General features: G+C 39.6%; 1 protein-coding gene across 1 annotated transcript; it reads right to left on the minus strand.

Annotated features, from left to right (window-relative positions):
• Window positions 1-776: 776 nt before the first annotated feature.
• Window positions 777-27,324, minus strand: LOC306948318 (neuroendocrine protein 7B2-like; the record flags this gene model as incomplete). Its single annotated transcript, XM_079537893.1, has 6 exons — window positions 777-872; window positions 4,569-4,622; window positions 9,682-9,794; window positions 12,744-12,893; window positions 25,975-26,207; window positions 27,176-27,324. The coding sequence occupies 6 exons, from the start codon at window positions 27,322-27,324 to the stop codon at window positions 777-779; spliced, it is 795 nt and encodes a 264-aa protein (XP_079394019.1).
• Between the last annotated feature and the right edge of the window lie 417 nt (window positions 27,325-27,741).

Consider the following 27,741-nt stretch of genomic DNA (forward strand, 5'->3'; position numbering starts at 1 on the left):
TCGCATCCTGGGGTCATTAATTTAAGCACTTCATAAAGCACAAATGCTGCTGCTAAGGCAAAAGAGCAGAGGGGGAGATTAATTCTCCTTGATAAAGAAGGAATATGTGCAAGAGGTTCGGGGACGAGGAATGATTAAAACTAACAAAAGTATTCAAGTGGATGGATGCAAAAAGCAGCTCTTTAATTCTTAAACTTGCACAGAAATAACTGAGACGGATGAGCCTATGAAATATTTTGGAAAACGTCACTTTGCAAACCTTGTAGATTGCTTAAATGTTTATTAAAATAGACCGAAAGCCAAAATTCTCTGGTTAAGATAAATACTTTGTCTTTGCTAAGTAACAATATTTGTGAACAAAACATAAAACTATAATTTTCATGTGTCAAACATAGTAACATTTAAGATTAAATGCTAAAGTCAGACAGGGTTTTTTTTTTTTTTTTTTTTTTTAACATCTTCCTATTTACAAGTTTCTCATTAAGACCATTTACCTCACATTAGCTATTAAAATGACGAACATTTTAAAAGTTTTCTCCATGACTAAAATAAAAATAACAGAAATGTCCTTTTACCATAGCTTAACAAAAAACAGAACCGTATTTTTGTTATCTAGGAGAACATACTGTTATAAATACAGCTGTTTTTCATCTGCAATTATATAAATAATAAACATGCTGCCATTCACAAGGATTTTAATAGATTATTATATATATAAGCAATATTACGATCTAGTGGAGGATGGCATGAGTTTTCATCATTCATTTTTATTGTACTTATTCAGGATCCTTGTCTTCATCTGAAAAATGTGGAACAGACTTCTTTGCTACAACATTGTCCAATCGCTGTCCTTGCAGATATGGGTTCACAGTCTGAAAAAAAATTAAATTATTTATACTTTATTAGAAGCAGGGAAATGCAGAAAAGGTAATGAGGAATAGTAGATGTATGAATATATTTCTTATCTGTCAAATACTTACAGACCAGAAAAAGAAATTGCTCCCACAAAGAAAATCTACCGTCAGTCCTTGCTTTTTTTTTTTCCTAGTACTTCTCTGTGTACATGAAAATTTACTGTATATGTATATATATGAGAATCCACTGTGTAAGAATAACTGTTGCTACATCATGGTGCAGGCAAGTGGAAGAGGCCTGACCTGAGTATCAAAGAGGCTGAGATAACACTGTCCTTGTGCTCTGTTCCTCCTTTCCTAGGTCTGGAAAAGGATAGCAGGTCTACTCTCCTTGCCCTCAAGGTAGGACAAAACTCATTGGGAGCATACAGGTACACTTCAGCTTAAATCACTGTTCCCTGGTGGACCTCAAGCTGGGAGAAAATATAGTTACCACAGCAGCTTTGACTGATGTCTCTTTTTCAGCCCATCTCCTCACTGGGAAACCCGTATTTGCTTCCTTTCTTGATGCAGAGATAAAAAAGGAAAAAGAAATGCTGGCCCAGAAGCAGAGCCAAGTGAGGGTTTTGGCATAGAAAATGGCCTCATACCACTGCCAGAAGGAGGGAATGCTGGAAAGAAGATCCCTGGCAAGGGTCTGCCTTCACTTTGCGCCATGTAAGCAGCCCAATGTGAGACTGAAGATGAACAGACCTTGTCTCATACTGTTTGGACATCACGGTCCTGTAGAAAGCCTCTGCTTTAATTTTGTCTATGCCGATGAAATGAAATGTGCTAACTTGTATTCTCAAGTATCAAGCCATTTTGCAGAACTTGAAAATAAACTTAAGTATTATTTATACCCACTGTATCTGCGTAAACAAGATTCAAATATATGTTCTCTTCTTCACAGATATAGACAAAAAATTTAGTGCTGCTTTTTGATGACAATAAAAATTATTTGCCTCTCCAACTATAAACTTTGGAGGAATGCAGTTTTTCCAGTATCGCCTGATTTTCATTGTGCTGTTGCAGCTTAGAAACTACTTTTCCTGAGATGCTTCTTTTACTAAAACCTGTGAGTTCATAATAAGGCAAATATATATATGTGTACATACGTAATATAGTCCTAATAAATGCACTAAATATTTATTTTCAATTATCTGTCAGAGTGGGAAAAGTTTTGTGATTTGTCTCTATTTGTGCCTAAGCCCTTGGATTTGTCTGTATTTGGGGAAGAGATCGTTAATGGTTGTTCAGAGCACAGAGCAGTCCTTTTGCTTTGTTGTATTGTTTCTGAATGCTCTGCTTGCTACAAGTGAAAACAGAAAAATAGTAAGAACCAGAAATGAATGTGGAAAAATCTTTGAACATAAAACTAACACTAATTTAATGCTCTAAATTGTTAAAAATAAGACACATGTAAATAATTTGTTTGTGTTTGTTAAAAGAAGTTCTGTTTAATGTTAATTTAGTGAAATTCAGCTGTTGCATAAACTTCTAGGAATTATTTGAAGATTCTTAGGAAGATTAATTGGTCTTTTTTTGGACTGGTACTCGCTAGCTACTTTTTGAAATAAAGTAGAAGAGAATGAGAATACATTAAAAAAATGAATCCCCAGCAGACAAAAGAGAACACAAAATATAATGCATAAATTCTGGCTGATATGGATAAATTTTTTTTAATTCCATACAGCTGTGCTGAACTCAAAGCAGCAGAGGTCTTGAGTACCTTTGTGCATAGCTCCAAGCCCACACCAATGTAACTCTGTTGTTACAGAACTGTCAGCCATTGAGGACCCCAGCTTATGGATGGGAGTATGCTTGAGCCCGCTTTCAGCATAGGGAGAGTCGCTGATTAAATTAGAAGTCACTGGGGGCTGCCTCATTTACTCTGCAAAGTGCAAATAATTGACACAGTAGCAAATAGCAAACATGTACTTACTATATACGAGAAACATAGGTGTGTATATGTGTGGGGAGATGTATATTTATATGTATCCACGTAAGTATATGTATATAAACTCAGAATATGTAGTTTTGCATAATCCTGTGGTCCCCCTGCACAGCACTGTATAGATACAACACCTTCACTCTCTGTGGACAACCCAACTCCAAATGTGACATGCTTTAGTCTAAAAATGGGACTGTTCTGATCCCAAAGAGCAGTCCGTTGCAGCAGATATCCTCAGCAAGCTCTGCTGTGAAGAGGGCACCAACAGGAGCACAGGGGGTAGGAGGAGGGGCAGGTGGGCTCTTTGCAATCAAGTCCAGTACTCTGCTGTTCTCACCCCATGCTGCCCATCTGTTGATGCAGTGAAAATTCCAAATTGTTTATTGCAGCGTAAGTAACCATTACAGTATTGCTCTCAAAATAATAGAGAAATTTTTGCAATTATAATAAATTTACATCTAAATGATACACTGGGCTAAGAAAATATATTTGCTGCAAAGCAAGAAGGTGAAGGTTCATCTCCTAAATGCTGGGCTGTCCCTGGCTGCAGGGCTATCGTGTCTTCAGCCATTATTCCTTTGGTATCTGTCTGATGACACCAGTCAGCATGCAAACAAAAAATGTGCATTTTTCTTGTGCCTGTGTTGCATTTATTATGCTGTTTTAATGAGCAGTAAATATTCCTGTTTCAAGAGTAAATTCTACTTAAGACTTAAAATAAGGTGCCCACACTTTTTCTATTAACAAACTTGAAAATTAATTAAGCATAAGTGGGAGGCAGACACTGAGGTAAGGCAGATCACTAACTTATGATCAAACCATGTCTACTACCAGTGAGAATTCAGCCCATCCCTTTCTGGCAAAAAGTTTACTTTTGAGAGTGAAGCAAACTGAACAAATAAATCAGTCAATAAATCACCTTCCCTTGCACTTCGAACATTTCAACTCAATGTGACTTAATTTGCAGTATAAACTGTGCTGTCATATTTTACAAAGCTACTTTTTGACAGAGAGTTAGGCTTCCTAATGTAAAGTCCGGTTTTCTTCTTGTGAAAAATACACCATCAGCAAAACTAAAGAATCTGTGGGGAAGGGATTGCTTGATAAAGGACAGACTAACACTGCTGAAAAAAGAAAGAGAGAATGCAGTGGTGTGAACAGTGCAAAAATTCTCCAAAACATTCACCTCGTCCTCCCTTGTGCTGGGGCTGGCAAGGTGAGGAATGCCCTCCTCCTGCTCTAACCAGCAAGTGGGACATGGAGCTGGAAGTTTAACACTGAGCTGCATCGTGGTGTGCAAGTTAATGGAATGACATTGGCTTAAGAGCAAAATCTGCTGCTATTCACACCAAAAGAATATTGAAATGAATGAGAAGAGGTGATTAATTTTGCCAATATTTGTAATAGGAAACATTTTATTTGGTTTTAAAGAAACTTAAAGAATTTCAAGTGGGCTTATGCAATCTGAATCTCCACAAATAATACAAAGTTTGTGAACAAATGCTTTGCATTGAAGTGTGGCTTCTGAACACAACATGCTATGTAGAAAATTACATCTTGCACTTCATGGAGCTGCAGCAGTTTATCACAGAAACTTCCTGACTTTACAACTACCTGAGGTGTAATGCAGACACATTAGACTAACTTCATTTCAACAGCATGATTTTATCCTTATTAGCACTTTAGAAGATAAAGGAGCTATAAATTATTCTGATAGTTACCCTCTTTCTTCTTTTTGGACCACCGTTAATCTTCTCAAAGAGTAAGTTCTTGCTCTGGAAGAGGAGAAAAATGTAGCCATCAAATTCATTTCATTCTTCTAAGATACTGCTCTTGCTATTAAATACTGGCATGTGAACTTTTCAGAAGCAAGTCTAGATGGGTGCGTAGTTTTACGGGAAAGATAAACATACCCAAAATGTTAGCAGGAAAACTGAAATAAACACTTGCAGTTCTTCAGGAGCAGTCAAGCTCATCAACAATTGCAAAGCTGCAGTTTGCTACTGTGCTGCACTGTATCTTTGTTTTTGCTTAGCAAATAAGGATCATAAGTATGTGCTCAAATAATGACATAGATTGGAAGTTCCACATCATGTATTATGCAGTATAAATACATAAATATTTTTAAAAAAAGAAAAAAAAAGAATAAAAAAGATAAATAAGAGGAGGGGGATAGGGACAGGGAATGCTGTACATTTTGGTATTCTGAATTCTGGTACATTTTCCTGTACACTTGAGGTGACAAGCACAGAAGCAAAAATACTTCCCTTTTACAAGGGATTTTCTAATTCATTTTTAAAATTGCTTTCAGTGTCATTCCTACTGTTTTGTTGTCTTTGCTTATTCTTTTCCAGATATCAACACTTTCCAGAACAAAGTTCTGCTGAAATGAGTTCTGAGCCAACTCTTCCTTTGTTTAAGTAGTGCCCTCAATAAAGTTTAAAAAAACCATTTGGTCCATAACATTTTTAATGGCAAACCTTTTAAAAACTGCCAAAAACATCTTGGCAGAAAGGAAAGTTATGATGATGAGGAAAAAAAACACGCACAAAACCCCTCTGACCATGGTTTATAAGAGCGCATCCACATATTGTTATATTTCATACAAGTAGTGAATTCTAATAAAGTCCGGAATAACACACACATGCTCAACACATTTTGCTTCAATTGTGTATCATGCAGAAAAACAAAACAATACCCTAACCTGAAAATGGAAGGAGAGAAGAGTTACATGTATAAAAGCTGAACACTGTATAAACAAGACCATTAATTCTGTTATAAACAACTGACCTAATGTTGATTATATAAATAGAAAGTGTAATTCTAGCACAAGACAAATTCACCAAACACTTCTACCCTCTGCAAAAGCTTGATATGAGAAAAAACAAACATTTTCAAGTGTTACAATGAAATCTGCCAAAATTGTCTGTTTTGTACTTCTTGTGTTCATTAAGCCCAAAATTCGCGAGGCCTATCTCTTGCCCAACCTAAGTTATTTTATCCGAACTGTGCCAAAAAGGAACAGAGATTAAGTTGGCCAAGGGAGACATTCTTGGCTAGTCATGTGTCCAAACTTACTTAGGGAAAACATAAATTTAACATTTAAAACAACAACAACAACAACAACAACAAAAAAACAAAAAACAAAAAAAACAAACAAAAAACCAACAAAAAAAACTCAACACAGACATGTGAATCATTTTCTGTAGGAACCCAAGCACCATTGAATCCCCTCTTCATAAACTATTTGAATTTATACTTTTAATGAGAGGAAAAATATTGCTGCTGAAATAAATAAACTAACTAATTTAATGTTCCTATCACTCCAGAAAATTCCTTATAATTGAAGCGTTCCTGCTCAAGATGATGGTATTGGTCTTGCCTGCCTGGGAATGTGCTAAGATCATTTCTCCTACTTTTCAGCATTACGTGTAGTGCAAAGAGAATGGGCTTATGGAGAACAGTCAACGAGTGTGAATGGATGGCATGTCACAATTCTAGAAACACATCCCACTGCATAACAGCTTCAATTTGACTGTGAAGGGCTCCCCATTTACATCTTTCACCTGGGGCCCAGAGGGAGTGAAGGCACAGATCTCCTGGAGCTGGAGACAAAGCTCGGCTGGAAACAAGCTGCATGGCCAGCAAGGAAATGTGGCTTCCGGATTGTGGAGGAGATCTCTTGTCCCGTTTTAGGGCTTCAGAGCTGCAGGAACAGCCATGGCACAAGGAACCAATGCTTTGTTCTCACTCCTGGAGCTTCCTGTTCATCTACCAGGTACTTGGAAGTGGGCATTTAAGGAAGAGAACTCAGGAGTTAAAATGCTTGCAATCAGTGCCAGAAGGATCAACTCTTTGATCCTTCTAAGGTCAGGGAAACTTGCTTAGGTCAGTAACAATCAGCAACTCTGAAATCCGGGCTTGCACAATTATTAAGCAAAAAGTGAAAAGGGAAGTTGCATTTACAAGGATGCATGCTTTCAGGAGCAGTTTTTTGTTCCCATATCAGCCAGTGTGCAGCCCATCAGGAATATCAAGCATGACAACTTATATCGCCAATCATACTCCATTGAATTCAACAATGTGTATCTACTGTCTGAAATTGAAGGGGGAGGCACTGGCTCACTGCAGTCCCCTAAATAATCACCACTGCCAGCCAGATATTTTAAAATGTCAGTTAGCAAAGTAAGATGCACTTAACATTGCTCATTACAACTGAAGCTGGAATAAAATGAAATCTGCAAGTGACTACTTTCAGGATTTCAGTAAAATTAGGAAGCCAGAGATGGCAGCTTCTTTTAACAAGGAGTTCAATTTGTTGCCTGTTTTTATCCCTGCTTCCTATTTGCCTCTCTTTATGTTGGCCCAGTTCCCTCCTCTGCAGCTGATAAGCACAACTGGCATTATTTCTACCCTGAGACTGAAATTTCATCCATTGCTTCAGTAGAAAGAAGTGTTGTTGAAAAATATCGTTGCTTTTAATTTCCTATTTGTACTGATACTGGTGTCAGAAAATACAGCTGAACTTCCTTCCTCTTTTTAACCCCTACATGTGGTACTGGTTGGCACTTGGGGGTTCAATCATTCTAAACCTCATTTGTACATAAGTTATTTACAATAAGTGTATTTACAATACAAGTATCTTCATGAAAATCTTTCTGGGTGCCAAGAACACATCTTCAGACCATTCAAAGAGTCAAGCTGCAAAATACAAAAAAGGCAGACCCTAATGGACAATACCTGCCTCCTGCACAAAAATGTCTGAACTGATGGGAAAAAAAGTTCTTTAGCCTGAAATCTCAGAAATCGTTGTTGCACACTGGAGTCGAGACCCATCTTACTGTTTCCACTATGTCTGCACATGAAGGATAAAGAAGGGTCTTCTCTATGTGAGGGGAAAGGAGGGAAGAGTGTAAGCTGTGTGTCTTCCCCTATCAACAGAGCCTGTTCCCAGACTCCCAGAGGTGAACACAGTGGTACAAAGAAAGTTCCACCAGACAGAAGGATTCTTCCTGTATCTTTCCTCTCCCTACTCAGTGTACATTTATCATGATTTATGTATTCATAACTTCATATGTGTTAGCAAATTTTTACACGTGATGGTTGGCATCTGAATGGAATCACACTTTGCTACACAAGACAACTTCTAAACTTATTTACCATTGTGGAATACATTACACTGGGTATTGCACTGGTCCGCCAGCTTTGCAAACACCAGAGTTGGTGACCAAATGAAACCTTTATAATAGCTGATTTTTATAGTGCTTTTCTGCAATTATTATTCCAGAGAGGGAAGAATAACCAAAACAGCCATAAAATCACTATCACTGTATTTCCTAATCTTTCTAACATGCAGTGATATCCAAGGAGGAGGCAGCTGGGGCAATACTCCTGGATTTCATCAGAACATTTACTCATGTACATTACCAGCTGTTTCATCTCTAATCAAAAAGATCTGGGCTTGGCTCCACTACAGCTAGATATGATTACTGCTTGGGACCTAACGCTCTTTTTTAAATCCATGTGTGAGTAGTTTTTTCCCTAAATTAACAGTGATGGATGGAGAAATGAAAAAAAAAGGCCAATGTTCTTGTGATCAAACTAGTGATTACCTATCATTTGTTAAGCATATAGGTTGCTGATGACAGTGCAGTACGTACACTGATTCTGAAATCATGCTGCAGGCCAAAGATCTGCAGAAGTGTTTTTATAGTCTTCAAAATGGCATTATGAAAGTAAATTACTTTTGAATAGTAAGAAAACTAACAGCATTATCTGGCATAAATAATAAAGTTCACCATCTGGTGTTTTTAAAATGAAAACCTTTGATAGTAATTACTTAGAACGCAATGAGGGTTTCCAAAATTTGGATTTTTGGCATGATTCTCTCCAGAAATTTAGCACTCGCATAAGTAATTAAGGCTATAAATCTTACACTGGTTCGATTGTGAATGATGAATCACTGTCTCACAATTACAGCAGAAGAAGAGGCTGCCAAACTTGTATATTTATCGATACATGCTTAGAAAGCACTGGCTTAGGGCAATCTTAAGAAAAGTGCTGTAATAATGCATAATGAGATTTCGTTATTTGCTTTAGAAGCATAAATTATGATCACTGTTATTGTTTTCCTGGCGCCTGAAGATGGATTTGGGATTGGACATTCAACTGATGTAATCTAAGATTAAGTGGCAGAGCTTTCTTTGGAGCCTCTAGCCTGCAGAAATAGTCTAGCTGGAGTTATTAAAGTATTGTATGTGTAAAGCAAGAGTTTTGCCCTCAGTGTAGCACATAATGCATAAAATAGGTTTTCAATGAAATCCAGTAACATAGCTCTGGGAAGGGCCACTGATGTTCCACATAATCCAACAGCAGCGGAAGGGGAAGTCGCAGCTGGGAGCGGTGTTGGGGTATGAAGCAGACCTGGGCACCCACTGCTATACCAGGGCTGCTCCAGCCCAGTGTATATCAGGATCTCACAGGGGCCCTGCTATGTTTTGAAACCTCGTGCTAAAATCTGCACTGAGTTTGGTTACAGCGCAGTGCAGTTCGAAATGTGGTTTGCTGCATTTGCCACGCACATACATAGTTGTCATGCTTTGGGACATAATGAGAGAATGATTTCTATTTTCTGCTTCCATGGGCTTTTCATCAATCCTTCTTCCTAGCCTCTATTTCTGTATTTTTAAAGGCCAGTTCATCTTTCTGAGAAGCTCCCTTCAGGGTGACAGATCTACCATCAGTGAGCCCATTATGCTCCCTGTGAATCCTGACATCCCATGCAGCAAAGCCCAGGGCCACATGCGGCAGACCCACCAAGAGACAAGTACTCACCCACTTGCCGGTGCTGGGATAGTTGTGCTCTGGATCGAAGAGGTGCTGGTGCAGCTGGTACTCCCTGCTGAACTCCGCGGTGTCCGGGGTGTTCTCTAGGCACCCATCATCCACTGCAAAAGCACATTAGAAAGCACAGTGTTGTGTTTAGTGGTTTTGAAATACTGTGCCACTTTTAGCAGCAAACTTCTTAAACGTGGTTTTGCAGTTAAAAAAAAAAAAAAATCTAAGCAACTGGACAACTGGAAAGTACCTATTTATGTTGTTTGTTTCTCTGTTTCTTTTGAAAAGAGTTTGTCAGGATGTACGTAAACCTTTTTTAAAGAATACAACTTAATGAAACTCTAAAACTAAACAATCTTATTTTCCAAGTTCTCTCTCCTTCTTGTTTCTCTTTTAAATCAGTGATTGAGATTAATTTTACGTAGAACTGCATGTTCTGCTGATTTGGATGGAATCCTATTTTCATTTTTTAATGCCCACAGGAGGTGGTAGAAATTGTTTAGGCAATCTTTTAGAATTTCATGGTGAAATGAGTAAGAAAAGGCAGTTTCCTGCACTAAGAAGCTCTTGGTAGAGCTACATTTCTGGCTTGCTACTTTGTTGAAAATGGCTGAGAATTGTTTACATGTCTTAAGTTACCTTTAAAAACATGATGTAGCAGAAGTTGTATGCCCTGGCCGTTTCTGCAGATCAGTAGCAAATGTAGTGAGTGAAGAAACCTCCTTTATCACAAGTAATGATTTTGCAGACAGTATCACATCAAGAATAATATCCTCTTAAGAACTCTTCTTATGGACTATTTACTATTTAAGCAACTTTTCAGGACCAGACCAGCCCTCTGTGCAGAGCCTGCTGTTGGGGCTCCATTCCCACTGCCAGCATCAAGTGCTGCAGCCCCAGCAGCTCCCAGCCATGGCCAACCAGATCCCAGCACTTAGAGCATTTTGTGGGGCAGCCAAACTGCTGCATCTGCAGGCACAGACATTCCAGAGGGGACCATCTCTTCTGTCCCTGTGTGATCATCTAGTAAAAAACTTGCAGAGGGACTGTTTTTCCCTTGGATACGGGAAACAGACAAGACTAGACTTAAAAATGAATTAGTGTAATCCTGTAAGGTTTATTCTAAATCCAGTGGATTCTCCTTTCTCTCTTTTCTCGTTAGGAAGCAAAAAAAAAAAAAAAAAACACCAAAACCATCACTAGTAAGAAACAGGGCAAAAGTAACCACGAAGGTTAACTAACCCTGAAACCACTGTAGTTTAATAGTTTCTTAAAAACTGTGTCAGTCTCAGAAGGGACAGGGTTAACCAACCCAACAGAGAAGAAAGTGACAACAGAAACATGGATTATCTCCTCACGGTGTGGTGTCTATGCCTTTGTGTCTTCTACCCAAAGAGAAGCTGGACATGTGTCTGCCCTCTGTGACTGCTAATCAAAAAGTCTTCAAGCTCAAGTGCTTGAGGCTTATGTATTCCTGCTGTGGAATGTGCATGTGTAGACAGTGACTGGAAAAATTGTTTTCCATTAAGCAAATCCACAGACCTGATTGAGGAAGGCCTCCGGTAATTTGTATGCATAATACAGTTTTAACAGTCACCACTTGAATTTCCATTTAAGGCTCCGAAAAACATTTTACTCTAATCCTAGCAGATGCTATCTTCACCCACAGCATACCTATGGCAGAGTTTATCTGCACAGACCGCACTTCTCGAGGAATTCCTCCTGTGCTCAGGTCTGACTGTATTACTCTGAATAACAACCTTTATTTCACTTAAGAAAGAAAAATTGAAGGGATTTTCAAGTAATTTCTCTGGAAACCATGCTTTTATTATTATTATTTTTTTTTACCTGGTCACTAATACAAGTTGGATGGGCAAGCAAAAAATGTTCTTCTTTATCTAAGAAGCATGTTACTGTGTGTGAGGAAACCTAAAAACCATCATTTGCAACCTGTCAGACAACAGCTACATTGAACAAATGGAAGATGATACGTTTTTTCAGAAAAGACATAGTCATATTACCAAATGGGCTGTAATAGAAGTAAGTGGGGAAAACTATTCGATTTTTTAGTATTTTTGAATGAAATGTAAAAACACTGTTTGCAAAACTTCCCATGACTTTTTTTTTTTTTTTAAATCAATTCTAAGCTAGTTAGAACAGTTTTAATAAAACTACAGCCAACTGTTCTGCATTATCCAAGGAACGTAAATGAAGACTAAACAGAAAAGATTTTGAAAAGATCTCTTAGCTCACAAATAAAAAATGAGAGACAAAAAAAGAAGTGCTCATTCCCATTCCCAATTCCAGCCAATGGGCGTTTTACTACTACTTTCAGTACTGGAAATCATTCCTTGGCTCAAATAACAGGAAAAAGATCAGTTTCCTTAGGGTATGTCTATATCATGCACACAAAGTGCTGTTTCCAGGTCCTTGAGCACTATCCACTGTGGATGCATCCAGCCTCGAGGTGTGGCAGGGACCCACAGGTATCCCAGGTGCTGCACCATGATCACCTTCCCCAGCTTCTCTGCACTGCTCGCTGACTGGTAATGAGTTGGGGTACGGCCACACAGTGCTCCAATTCTTGGCGCAGATGCACCCTCAGTGAGCTATAAAGCCATGTGGATGGGAGCCAAGGTATCTTAAATATTGACTCATGGTCTGGGTTGGAGATCAGGGCAGACAGTTTCATTCCTCTTGGCACAATGAAAGCCTCTAAAATAAGGGTAAACCTCATCTGTACAGAACGATAACTTTTTCAGGATCCAGCCTAAAAATGAACTCCCTCAGGAACAAGATGTTGTTATAAATCTTGCCATCTTTTCTCCAAGGTCAGGTTGCTTTCTTTCCCCACACCTTTTCTAGCAGTCATATATCAGTACAGGAAGTGCACATATTAAAAGAAATCTCATCTTGAACTCCTGATTGCTCTACAGGTCTGTTCCTGGCATACAGAATGAAAGGAAACACCCACTGGTGATAAGCATTGTGCTGCTTAATATATCACAGAAAGCCCAGCAGCACAGCCCGTACAGAAGTGAAGGTCATGGCAGAATTACCTGTTTTCCCAATAGGACAGGGGTTTGGAGGGTCAGGATAGCCTTGATCTTCACTGAAATCCTTTGGTATATTATCTCCTGTCAGTTCAGCCACGATGTTTGGGATATTGCCGTAAGGACCCAGGTGCTGGAGACCCTCATGTGCTCCGCCTAGCAAAGATTTGTACACAGTTGTTTTACAAGATGAAAGGCATAAGACCAAGTTAAAAAAAAAAAAAAAAAAAAAAAAAAAAAAAAATTAAATGGAGACAGATCCTAGTTTAAGTTTCAAGACTCTGTTTTTGAAACATTGGCCATGATTTAAATCAGATGACTTCGGTAATGAGAATTGAATCTAGGAAACAAAGTCAGCCATTTATTATAAACCTCATTTTCTCAATTTTTAAACTATGCAAGTTGTAGGTAAGTAAATGCAATGAAAAAGGAATATGAGACAATAACAGAAATTAAAATGTTTACTTCACAATCATCCTCACTCACTGATGATGTTATGGTTCAGTGCCGCAAGTAGTAAATGAAGAAGATACAGTAAGACAGCATTGTACCAAGTTAATGACACCGTAAAAAGAAATGGTCCCATGCATACAGCCTAGAAATACGTTAGTAAATTCAGTCATGGGAGGGAATCTAGGATACTGTACCAAATTTTGTTGTATACACTCATAAAGAAATATTTTAACATTGAAGCACCTATTAAGTACAAATTTCAGTTTCCTAGTGAAAAGAGGTAAAGTGCCCAAACTGTTAATGGAATTCCTGTGTACACACACCTACACTGCGGTCATTTTGGTGCCTTTGGCACTTTTTCTTAACAGATGAGTTATGCGTTTATATTTGCCCTATGGGACTCGGGCACCATGACAAGGTCACTGCAGCAACGTGCCATGCTGTGGCAGTGCAGCAAGTCACCATAACCCCGCAGGGCAGGGCAAGGAGAGGTGCTGCCTGCTCCTGGGCAAACACAATGCAACCAGTGTCTCACAGCTAGTGGGAATGGAGAAGACAGAGTGGCTCTCCTCCTCCCCATGCACCTCAGCCTGCACTCCTCCACTGTGACTTCCATGAGAGGTCTGGGAAGCAAGCTCAGGCCAATCTTTCTTTATTCTTTTCTACAATTACTCATGTGCTCAAGGTTGTTCTGTGTGCACACATTACTGGTCAAATGTATCTAAGTATCTAAGTGAAGCCCAGCTGCTTGAGGAGTTTTCTAAATGCTATTGTAGAGCATTCTTTTGAATTTTAGACAAATGAAAACTTAGTTTCAAGTATGAGCTTTTGCTCTGCCATAAAACAGATGCCACACACGCTGCAACAGCTAATGTGGCTATTGAGCACTGAGACAGCTGTGTAATGGCAGAGCAACACATTGTACAACTCCAGATACGGAAAAGTAGCAACACACAGCCCCCTGATAGACTCCAGTAACAATGAATGAGAAGAAAAGGAATTCGTACAATGGGAAAACGTGAATTAAATAGTAAGCGCAGATAAAATAGGGTAAGTAGCATGATCACTGTCTGATCACTATAAAACCTTATTTTCAATTTATATAACTTTCATAGATCCAAAAGGTAGGACCAAAGCTTCTCAAAATGCATCTCCTCCAGAAGAACTCAGGCATTCCTGCTCTGAGTCACAATAAATACTACCTGCATAAACGGCATCCTATATGCAGCTAAGCGTTGTAAGCTAAAACTCTGCCTTTCAGAAACTGCTAACTTTAGGCAGTCTTAAGAAATTTCACATCCATTTCTACACTGAGAAGTACTAGTTCTGTCAAGTTATTTGGAAATTGCAAATGACCAATTGGAAGTTGGCATTATAGTACTAGTTAGTGTATAAGCATATGTCTTTCAATTTTATTTGCCTATTTTTTCCCTTTAAATACAAGTTTCTTATTTTGCAATGCGATGTTGAAAGTAAGTTTTACACAAACATAGATGTAGTCCTGTTAAAACTGTTTGCAACTGTGTTATATGAGGTTCTCCCTTATAGCCGGCCACAAGACCTGACACTAAAGCCAGAAAATTGTTATGACTTTATCATACGTTTACAGTTTATAATCAACACAAAGATGATGCTTGTAAGAACTGTATAGATTCACAGTCATGCTATGGTTATGCATTAAAAATCGTATAACATACATGTAATCTAATGTCACTCAAACATGTAGTGTATAGCATAAAATTTTTCTTTTGTACTGAGCTCCTTCACATGAAGATTGATTGCATATCTGTACTTAAAAGCATCAGATTATGATTCTGCTGTAAACGAGAGAACCACATAATCAATACATGTTTGAACATCCTATATACAATGTGATTCGCTACAGGACAATCCATCAGATGCAAGCATATCTATCCTTGCATGTGGTGCAGACCTCTTGGCACCAAAGCTCCATCCATAAAGAAAACAGAGGTACTTAGCAGGCTCCAGTGTGCTATATATACATGCAAGTTTAAACTGACTGCCAAGAATCCCTTTGACTGAGTGCAAAACAATCTTTTTATATTAATATAAAGGATTGTTTCCTTTAGGTATAAATGTTCAGGATCATTTAAGGGTTTTTCCCTTCTTTCCGAAAGAACTGGAGACAATAGCACCTGCTCTGGTGCCATAATTTAGCACACTTGAATGATTTAATAGCATTAGTGAAGTTCATTCCTCATTAACTGTGATAAATAGCACACTAAGCCAAGACTGCAATAATAAAAATGAAATGCTATGAATATACCAAATGGGAGTATAATGTACGGTAATGCACAAGCTGCATTAATTTGGGTATTGTGATGTTACTGATCTGAAGAAACATATCAGAATTAAACACACGGGCAGCTAACAAGTCAAAACATTGTAATACAAACATATACACTGCCATGTAAAAAATAGCATGAGATGGCTCTCTTGAACTGGGACCAAACCTCGAGGTAGAGACTGAAGGAAAAAGACAAGAAGACTAAATATTGAGGAACTTTTTGTAATTCCCTGTCCAAGTGCAGCATGAGAGACACCACTGATGAACTATTTGAAACCAGACTAGAGAAACCCAGAGGAATCATGCAGAGAACACTCCTGTAATGAGAAAGAGCAGACTGGAGAGACCTATGTTTTTCCCATCTCTGCTTACTTCTCATATGAACTGGTTTTTGTGCATATTAGCAAAAAAAAGAAAGAAAAAAAAAAAAAAGAAAAAGAAAAAAAAGAAAAAAAAGCAACGCACTCCCTTTTGTGCTTGGGATGTCTCTGAAAGCATGTGGTTATTTTAGCTCCCTACAGGATAATCCGGAAGTTTAGGTCTTTTAGACTGAGGTCTGTATTGTCATAACTCAGCTTTGAATTTCATTTAAAAGATATGCATACACACAGCCACCATCTGATAATGGCTGTGAACTGTTGCAGAGTGAAGAAGAAAACATGGATCAATGCATCCCTGCATTCGTGCAATTCTGGAGACCTCTTTGATTATCTCACCAACTGCCGATGTCATCGCCATTGGAGATACTTGGAACGACTGAAAATCTCAAGTGCTTTCATTTTCAGCTCATATCTCTGTAGTAGCAATACTATTCATGTGTATAGGAGGACAACACAACCACTGCACTCTTGGAAGGAAAAAAGAAAAAAAAAAAAAAAAAAAAAAGAGGGGAAGGAGAAAGAAATAAAGGGGAAAGGAGTAAGCAGTCTCATGCCAGTATTAAATACTTTCCCTGATGAAACAGATCTGATGGAAAAGCTGAAATTCTGGTTGCTGCTACTAGTGGAAACAAAAAACAACTGATCAAATCTGTTCTCAGAAGCAATCCTTCACACTGAATACAATCAGCCAGCCCTGCTCTCCGAAAAAGCCATTTTAACAAAGCCAGAGAATGGGTTTTCAAAAAATTTAAAACGATTATAGAACATTTTAAGAGAAATAATGGGGCATGCTTCCTTTTCAGTCTGAATAGAACAGTTTCCTGCATCACTGTATAGAAAAATTTACCCCATTTATAAATGCAGAAAAGAGGTGGTTTGGCTAATCAGTGTAGGAAAATAAAATAGAACTGATTTTGAGTGTCACTTGTGAGTAAACATATGCCAGGTACCAAATTAAGACTTTTTATTAGCAGAATAATGCGCACTGTCCTAGATTTCACTTTTTGCTCTTAAACATCCATTTAGGAGCAGATTCCTGAAGTAGCCAAGCCCTCCCCAGATGCATGAGGAAACACTCCCCTGAGTGAGAAGTGCTCCTCTTACCATCTTGATCTGCACAAGCTCCAAGAACTGTAAGCTGCAAGGCAGGACTGCCATACCTTCTCCCCTTGTGTGAGGCTCTTGTGGGCTATCAGGAGATGAAGTATACAAAACCCGTCCGACATGTCCAACTTTTTGCCATTTTTCCTCCACAATGGTGAGTACAGGAAATAATAGACAATGAAATGTGTTGCTGGAGAGGAATTCTTCACATGGGGAGACTCCTGGCAGCTATTTGCAGCCATCTTGCATTTCACTAGGTGTGCGAAGCAAACTGACCTGTCCAAGAACTCCAGCAGAGAGCATCTCAGCTTTGTTATTTCTCAGCTGTGAGTTAATCAGTGATATTTTAAAAAATGTTAAATAGAGATACATTATCGCCTTTGCTAGTGTGCAAAATGTTTTGCTAATCTAGACTATTAGTTCTTATCACTGATAAAATCTTCAGAACCTTTTCCAGTGAGCCCTCTCTGATCCAGAGATAGTTCATTTTCCTTCTGTTAGCTCTCCATTCCATCCCGCACTTTTGATATGAACCACTCTGCTCTGTCTACTTTCCCTGTGTCACTGTGTGGTTCAAAAGGGATGTCTCATCCCTAATCAAAGGTAAATGTGCCAGTGTGCTTTCTGATGCTCTTGCATCTTAAAATCATACACCAGCCTCTAACATTCTTTTCTTAACTGCAAGACTCCTCACCATTTAATCTGGTTAATTCAAACTGTCAAAAAAATCCCAAAAGCAAAAAAAAAGCAAGCAACACATTTTCATTTTCCTTACCCTTTCCAACATCACCAAAATCTTTAAAGCCCCTAGTGCTATTTTCCCCTGCATCTTCAGCTAGCTTCATCCAAGAGAGTCCCACACTTCGTTGCTGAGACTTATTAAAGGTCAGAAAATAGAGGCAAAGAAGAAATTGTAAATGATCACATTTTCTCCATTCCAAAGTAGTGGCTAAATTAAAGAACAGGTAGAAGAGCTCTCCCAGGAGAATCAAGAATGGGAAACCGCAAGCCTAGCCAACTTCCCTACTCATTCAAGAGCAAAACCCAAGAAAACTACAGCTGTACTCGCACAAGTATCCTGAATTTCGGAGTCAGCTTCTCCTCTCCCTAATGGTACAAAAAAGATTGTTTTTTCTTTTCTCTGCAAAGGAACACATTTCTTTCAATGTCTTTTCTAAAGCTTTAAACACACACATCACACAATCACTGATCTTATTTCCAGTGAATGATTCACTTTTATCCCATATTTTAATTACAAACAGTACAAATAATTAATATATGAAATGCTTTTATTGTGAAATAGTTGGGACAAAGCAACGCCCATGCCTCTCTCACAAAGAATTTATGACAGTAGCTTATATGCCATTATTAGTCATTACTCAAATTGCAAAGACAATACAAATATCCAGCTGCTCACTTGTTGACAGAGCACAAAAGAAATCTTACATCTCCTTCAATTGAGCAGTCCTGTAATGGTGATATTAATTTGCCCCGCACCCTGAGCAGAAAGCTTTCTCACTTCACCATGTAGATAAGCTCCTATTTATATGAAGTGCAACCTGCAGCAGCAGGCAGTCCACACTGGCTTCCAGCTTCTGTGCATCATCAGCAGGGCCATGTCCAGGAAGCAGCACACACCTGCACCTGGCATAGAGTGATCTTGCCAAAAACCTTGTGAGGGGCACACGACTTTATGAAACAGAGAGGAAGCAGATGGCCTAATTTATCTCATGAGGTACAGGATGCTATTTCTTTCCTATGAATGCAGTTGTGCCAAATAAAGACCAGAGGCACTTTATTTACTGGCACTGATGTTGGCTCTGTGAGACGTCCAAAAAATCCTTCACTGCCAACCTACCCAGGCATTGGCACCCACTGGAGTAATCAGAGGTAGGAGCAGGCCAAATGTTGCTCTTCAGCACTGTGATAGGGACTTGGGCCAGCAACCTGCCGCACTTGTGCATCCCTGTGGGAGGAATTGGCTTCTTTCAGACACTTGCCCAGAGGCCAGGAACATTCTGCCCCTCGTTCATTCCCTAAGCAGCTATGAGGGCACTGCTGAAAGCATGCACAATGGGAAGCGCAAGGAGAATAGTTTTGGAAACCCCTGGAGCATGCCAGAGATCTTATCTGCTGCACACTGCACCACAACCAAGGAAAGCAAGAATCTCCTCTTTGTCCAGAAGTTTATAATATCTTTTCATAGAACTAAATAAATAAAAGAATCTTTTCTTACTGCAAGTTAATTCAAAATCCATATGGAAGCAGGGGAAATGCACATGATGTGAGAACAATTACAAAAAGGTATAAATCCTAATAAATGCACCCAAAAACTTGTTTTATTCATGAGAAAGAACAAGCAGGAAAAAATATTAGTATACAAGAACTCATCATAATTTAACTAATCTTCACTGACAGATTTTTAAACACTTCTGGGCATTTTTCATTGATACATAAGATTTTATAATCTTGTGTTAAATTTCTACATATCATCTTCCAACACAAGAAAACAGTGTACTGCAAAGCATCAGATAACCAGGAGCTGTCATTTTTCACCTTCTCAGATTTCTTATCTCTCTTATCAGTTAATCTCCTCCTATCCGCATCTAAAATACATAATTTGCTGCATAACCATTTGTATAATCTCATTCTAATTTATTAATTAACTTTGGGTACCTGAAATCTACCTCAGTCCCCACAGACCTGGCACCTGCCTTGCCCCAGAGGGTCCCATCTCAACCTGCTTTGTCTTTTGGAATTACCCCCTGAAGATGGCTTTTTGAGGTTCCAAAAGCAGAGGTCACTTTATCTTCTTGGTTATCCAGAACAGGGATGTGTAGTGACACCCCACTCCCTCCTAAACCATGATATTATGGGCCAAACTTTCTAACTCTTTAATAAAATAAAGAACAAATAAATCACCGGACCTCATTTTTCTCCTGTTTACGAATTTACAACTATAATCCATTTCACATGCAATTTCTTTGTAGAACTCTGTTGCATCACTTGCTCAGATGAAGAAAACACACTCTAAAGCACTGCTATCATTTGGCTCCTAACTTTTAAATACAGAATTAGCATTCCATACTGCTTCTCCTGGCGCATGCACCACAGCCCAATATCATATTTCTGGCTATATTTGACATCATAATTCTGGGAGTAAAATGTAAAGAAAATAGTAAGCATTTTCAGTAAAGCCTGTACAAATTAGTATATAGAAAAGCTTTACCAATTTACATTACAAATCCAAAATGCCCATATTAAATTTTGAAGTAATATTTGCTGGATATTTTCAGTAATATGAAAAGAAAACAGAACAACTACAAATCCCTGAGGGCAGGGACTCTTGGAGAGATGCTGAGGATCAATTTTGTTTGTTCAATGTCAGACCCATAACGCACTGTTTGATGAAGCTCTTGTGCGCTTCAGCAGAAGATGACCCACTGTGAATGTAACTTTATGTTGAGCTGCAGCAGGACTTTCTCTAAAGAACAGATACAACAATCCAAATCCCGAGCTATTGTGTGGTCCCTCTGCACCAAACTGACACTGCAAAATAGCCCCAAGGCAGCCTACTGGCTTGTGGGAGGTCTGCTCTAGTGCAGTGGCACTGAGCCAGCCCAGCGCTGGCACTGCTACACTGGCTGCTGGCAAGGGGGGTGCAAACAGAGCACGGAGAATGCAGCCATAATGTGGCCATGTGCATTGATAGGGTGCTCACACGTCACTGCCTGTGCATATTGCGCCTCATCACCCAAGGAAACACAAATGCATTGCGGTACAAGCACAGCACACAGCAGCCAAAAAGCGAGTAGGTGGTGGTCAGCCATTCCTGCGTTAGCTTTGCAAAGTGCCTTCACCAGCAAAAGTTTGGGGATCTCTCAGGTGAGAATATTGCAGTGTCCTCCTGGGAAGTGAGTGGCAGTCTCGTAGGTGCATTGCAGGGCGGATAGCAAGGCAAGCAAGCAATGTCCCTTTTAATTTTCTCATTAGGAAAATGTAAACTGAATAGAAGTTATTAACATCTGTGAGTATACTGCATGATTTTTCAGAAAGCATATTCTGTGCAAAGTGCCATTTGAACAGTCTGTACTGTCAGTTCTTAGTAAAAATATTAAGGTAATGGTTCTTAGAGTTTCATCACCTCAATCAGGCAAACACTAACTCCTTTTTTTTCCCTTCTTTTTTTCCGAAACAGAAACAAGCATATATTTCCCTTCAAAAATAACTAAACAAAAGCCTTCCTTTTCTCAGTTGCTATACGCAGTCTCTGCAAGAGTAAAGAACTCTATGTTCCCAAAGACACATCATATTTTCATATTTCTACAAAAGATCAGGATTTAGGAGACATTATTTCAATGTTTTCATTGAAGTTTAGAGTACCGTGACTCTTTCGCTCTTCAAGTTTCTAAGAAATAAAACCAAAACTACAAAGTTGAACCAAAACCAACAACAAAAAAATCAAAAGAGAGGCAGAGAGGCAACGAAAGACTTTTTACCGCACTAAAAGACTTCTCTTACCATTTTGAAGCGCTACGAACTGCCCGAGCTGGACTCCTGGTGCCCCCGTGTGTTTAAGTGAGATGTTAATGCTTTGCTGCTGTCAGAGTCCTGACATCAGAGTCACACATATGTCCACCTTTCCATCCCTTCTGCCCCCGACAAAATGGCACCATTCATAAGCACACAAAAAAAGCAAAAGAAAACAACGCAGTCTCTTGCTCCATAATCTCCCTGCCTGGCAGAAAAAAAAAGCTTCAGTTTTTGAAATGCTGAAGGCATCTATTTTATTCTTCGATGTTAACAGAGATGCAGCCCCGCTATTCTCAATAGGAAATCTGAATGTTGTATAACGTTACTCATGCAGTACTTTAGTTAAAAAAAAAAACAAAAAACAAAAAAACAAAAAAAAAACAAAAAAAACAAAATAGTAACCACAGAAACACAGTTACTCATTAAATACCAGCTTGATTTTCTAGATTTGGGTTTTTTCCACTTCTCTATGCAGCATTGCTCAGCCTCTGCCATGCTATTTCTAATCAGATAAAGTAACAAAGAGAGAGAGAGTGTTACTATAGAAATTACAGCAGTTAGCGTGGGGTTGCTGCCCAGAAATGTGGTGAATGCCTCATGCCTGGAGACATTCAAGGTCAGGCTGGATGGGGCTCTGAGCAATCTGACCTAACTATGGGTGTCCCTGTTCATCGCAGTGAGGTTGGACTAGAGAACCTTTAAGGGTCCCTTCAAACTCGAACAATTCTATAATTCTATGTATTTATTGGCTTCAATATAAGAAAAGACAGTAAATTCTCTTTTTAATTAACAAGTTGTGTATTGCTGTTTTTTTTTTGTTTGTTGGTTGATTTTTTTGGTTGTTTGGTTTGGTTTTGTCCATCAGGAAGTAAACTATCTGGTCATTCTGCAAAGGGAAAGCAAAGATGAATGCATTTTCTGAAACTCATCCATCTCCTAGCTATCCTTGGTGCTCAGCAAGTTTGTGACTGTGTTGACTACTGCCAAGTCAGCCCTAAACTTTTTTAGGGGGAAAAAAAGACCATATACAGTTTCTTAAAACCACCAAAAAACAGTGTTTCAAGTCAGAATATCATGATTAACATTGGAAAAAAATGTAGATACCAGAAATGGAAAATGGGCATAATTAGGAAACCTGTTTATGAACTAACAGCAATAGCATTTTTATGGATAAAATTAAGCTCTTATTCAGCTGGAAAAGGTTATGATGATAATCACTCAGAAATTTGAAAACATTTCATTATAATAAGGCAGTTAGCATAAACTTGTCTATATTATGGCAGCTTAAATTTGTTTCCAAATTCCAAAGCTACACAACTTATTTTTTCTTGACAGCACCTCGTTTGCAAGAGTACACATGTAATCGGTGAAATGTTGGACTTTTGGAAATCTTTTGGAATCCTGGCTTTGCTGAAACTGATGGCATGCACACTTATCAACACAGCTGTGGGTGTACACTAGAGTTGGTGGTGCAATTTCTGACAAAAACATTTTGTTAGGAAAAACATGTTCAGAACAATTTTCTGCAATAACACAATAAATTTATTAAATTGTGAGTGGCAAACTTTGTTTCCTTTTTTTTTTCCTGAGGTGCAAGATCTGGTCAAAATGAGAAACAGATGCGCTCTAGAACAATCTGTGGGCTGATGGTGATGACACCGGCATGCGATGAGCCATCTTTTAACTGTCCACATTGGTCACTGCAAACTGCAGTCTGAAAAATGGACGGACGTCAACACTCTGGGCAGCTCAGAACTTCTCTCAGATAATACCACTTTCATACCATTTCCACTACTTTCACAAAAATTCCCACTGAAGACAGCATCTCATGAGAGCAGTTAGTGAATTACTGTTTTGCTACTGATGATGTTCTTTATGAAAATCCTATTTTGCCATGAAGTATTCCAGTCCCCGCCTCTCCAACTCGAACTAAAGAGAAAACTTCCACTGACATCTTTTGTTGAATCTACAGAACTTCTGCCCTTCTCTTTCTTCGTTTCTTTATCTCCTAGTTTTCCTCCTATTATCTTGTAGATCTTTAAGAGTACTTGCATACACTAGCCAGTGAGGATCCCATTACTGCATTAGGCAAAGCCCACCTGCGTGCCCCTAAGAACATGAACGGATGCCATCTAAAACCACATGCAGCTGTCTCTTCCTCAGCTCAACCATAAATCACTTACCATTGCTACATGTACTTCTGGAAATATTACTTACAGGGTCTTTCTCTACCAATCAGACAATGCCACTGCCAGCCAACACCAGCTGGCAGACACCAGCACTGCAGACGCGGTCTTCACGGCTTCCACGTCTCAACCCAAGCTGCAGCTTCATGTGCCACTGCTCAGTTCTAGTCTTTGTGTGATGGCCACATGGCACCTGATGCACAAGTGAGCATCAGTCTCGTGGCTTTGGTGGATCAGTGGGCAGATGGTGGGTCACAAATGCAGCTTTTCAGACATATACCACCTGTACGACTATTGTGCATTTCTTGCAAAACTGGACTATTTTGGATCTCACCATACCATGCTGGTAGTTTGTTTCCAAAGAAGAACCTAAAAGTCCAACCCACTCTGCAGTTTTCACTGAAACTATGCAAAAATAAATATACAAAGAGAATAAAATAGAATACTGTTAACTCTAAAGTCTTTCTTAAGGTAATAGTTAAAATCACTGGAGAGAACAAAATTCTAGTTTTGTTGGATTAATTGTTCAATAATGCACAGACTATATTAAAAAGAAATTCTCAGTGAATATTTACTGAATTATATGCACCTTTCAAAAAGGCAAGATAAGAAAATATCATGTATAATGACAGATCATATTAACTTTATAACTGGAATTAACACTTTTGAAACATTCTGAAGTGTTTTTTTCTTCAGCTCCTAATCTGTTGTTTTAGCAGATGGCTCTGTAACTCTCCATACAGGCAGACTAAAACCACAAGAAAAAAAAACAACAAAACGGCAAGTGGGTGCTATCTGAAAAACTTATGGCAGAAGAACTGATGAAGAAAAATGTCTGACGTGAAGGTTAGATTTACATATCTGTTTCAATTTCTCTACTTTAAAAAAAAAAAAAATATATATATATATATATATATGCATACATATACACACACATGTTTGTATCTACATATAGAAAAAACTCAAGAGTCAGAGATTTGCTATTTCTTACACTTCCAAAGTGGAAAGGAACAGGAAAAGGGAAAGGAGAGAAAGAGAGAGATGGAAAGGAAATTTACTAGAATTTTACCAGAAACTGTCCCAACATTGCCAAAACTACCAGACTGTTTCTCTGCACATTAGCCTTAATAAAGGAGGGAATAGTACAGACCAAATATTACTCTTTATCCTGCTCTCTCTCTCTCATTTAAATCTGCAGAAAATCAGAAAGAGATGAAAGTTTATTTAGGTCTGCAGTGATCGTGTAGAAATGCACATTCGGGTTTTATCTTCTCCTCAGCCTTCATTAGGGCAATTCTATCTCTTCGGTGAGGACAGTCATTAGAAAAAAAATCGATGCTGACTTTCTACGAACTTCAAAGCAACTACATTTTGTGAAAGGGGCTTTGTGTTGAGAAAGAGAAGGGCTGAGATTTTCTGCTGTTTGGATGTTTGCATATTAACAACAATATTCTGAGTTACATACCTTCAACATTTTGCTATAATCCCAAAGTAAGGGCAGTTCATTACAATTCAAATAGCAATGCATTTTGCAGTATTACCCTAATACCCTAACATTTGAGCCAGATGTTTCAGATGGTTTGCATAGTTAGAAAGTTAGTTGATTCCAAGGAAACTTTACATGCAGAAAGTGAGACCAGAAAAACTGTCCAAAACAATGAACCTGAGCCTGTTGCATTCATCACAGCAACACAGTCTTCAAGTGCTATTGTTACATAGCAGGGAAATGGGCAGCTGTGCTCTTCCCTCCTCCTTCCCCCCCCCCCCCCCAGAGCACCAGATCGCTTGTGCTTCCCCTGATGCTGTAGAGACCCCTGGGAAATGTCCAATCCCCCTCTGTAAGGTTTCTCCCTTTACCTTTCGTAACATTGCAAATGTTTGGTCTCCTGTGGTCCTCAAATATTTCAAAAAATCCATGAGATCTGGGGCCTACAGCTTACATTTGTGTAATGTGAAACATACACATGATATAGATATATTCAATATTAAGGAAGAATTCGGCAAATTGTGTTATTATGAGGTATAAGAGATCAGTAATTTCCAAGATAATGTAGTTCTTTCTACAAAGCTTGTACATAGAAAACCACTGCTTCTTCAGCCCTCATCATAGGAAAGGTGAAAGATAGCTGATTCAAAAGCAGACGTTGGACAACAACACGGTGCAGAAGCCTGTGATTTTGAGCTTGGGATATTCTGCATAGATACATCTGCAAAGTGATAATTCCTTTTAAAGCATACCAAAAAATTCACCATAAGCAGAAGAAGCCAGATACCTTCAATGTTCTGTGGGCCCACCAAGTTCATAGCCTGGTGTGCTGGGTACTCCACACGGGGCCGGGCGATGCCCAGCTGCTCCATCACCCCATGGAGCAGCCTCTGTATGTCGGCTTCAGAGACCCTGTCTGGAGTTCTGGTGCTGTGGCTGTATGCCGAGGCCAACCCAAACAGCAGCAGGAACATACTGGTACCAAGCAGGGTGCTTGCCATCCTGATAGCCAACTGCAACCTGGGAAAAATAAATGAATCTGATTAGAAATGGTAGTGAAAACAAAGTGGAAATAACTCTCCTCTTATTACTATACATCACAGCTTGTCACCCCCAGCTTCTAGAGTCAGTTGAAGGTCTGTGGGGGACAAAGGGGAACGGCAAAAAGCTTGTTCCCTTCAGAAAAGGAAAAACAGAACTGTGAATTGCCCAAATCTGTCTTTCCACTCTGTGTTTCCCTGCAGTGCTCATTAGGCGGCCACTGCAAACAAAATGGATCCACCGCTTCATTTAATGAAAATTGATTTCCCCTCACATATGTGTTTGTTATGCTGTTTTATAAATCTCTGGGCTCAATATGAATCCTTCTTCAGATGGGAGATGCTTCCCAAGCTGTACGCTTGCTCTGCCTGAAAAACCAAGCAGTGGGAACAGCAGAACAATCTCCATCATGGCTTTATTTCTGCCATAAGACAAGAGGCTGCCTACTGCACATACATCATCTTCCCACCTGAAACAGAGAGGGTTCATTTGGTTCCCCTGAATGCCTTTCACTAGACGGCTACAATGTACAACTTAATTAAACACAAAAATAAAATTAAACTAATCACTACTTTCTCAGATTGAATTTTATTCAGAGCATTTGGTTCCCAATGCTCAGATTCCCATCACACTAAGATTACAACGCTTATCCCCAATCTCTTAACCAAACAAAGACCCTCTCGCCCCCCCCACCCCCCTCCTTTGGCCGCCCGATTTCCCCGCACCAGACGTCAGGATGTTCCACCGCCTCTCGCCAGGAGCCTTGCAATAACTTCGAGGCAAAAATGGCTGAAAAAAACAACGCCGGCAATATTCCCCTCTCGCCTGCGCGGCTCCAAGGCACCGCACATCCCCGTCAGCCTCTGCAGGAGGCAGCCTCGCACAGCCCGAACCGCTGTTTGCCGCCTAGAGAAAATTGCCCTTTTTTTACACATAACCCGCGCTACAAGGCGGAGGGCAGCACAACCCGCCGCTGTCGGCGAGGAGCCGGAGGAAACCGGGCGACAGCCCCAGCCCTGAGCCGCGCCGTCCCGCACTCACCTCCGTCCCGCTGTCGGCGCGGCTCTGCGGATGCGGCGTCTCCGCGGCCGCGCATCCTCCGTGCGCAGCCCCGGCCCCCCCGCCGGCCACCTGGCGCCGTGTTTGTCTAACGGGTATTCAGGATATCCTCTGCGACAAGCCGAACGCAACGCTCCGGCAACTTTCGGTTTACATTTGGAGATGGACGCCGTTACAGGGATGTCAGCTCTTGTTTCCGACGCAGCGCTCGGCTTCTCACCCGGATTTTTCTCCCAGAATAGGATGCTCCGCAGCCGAACTGCAGGCCGGCGGCATTACGTAACGGCAGGACACAAAGCGACAGCACGGCAGCTCCCAGCGCGTGCAGGTAAAGAGCTGCAGTGTAATCGAATCAGCAAACAGCAGCTCGAGCTGCCGCTAATAGAAAAAGACTCTAAAGGGATCTCTCTGTATCTGGTCTGTAATTCTTAGCACTCAGCAAAACAATCATTTC

Source organism: Tetrao urogallus (assembly GCF_951394365.1).
Source record: "Tetrao urogallus genome assembly, chromosome: 6".
NCBI classification, from domain to species: domain Eukaryota; kingdom Metazoa; phylum Chordata; class Aves; order Galliformes; family Phasianidae; genus Tetrao; species Tetrao urogallus.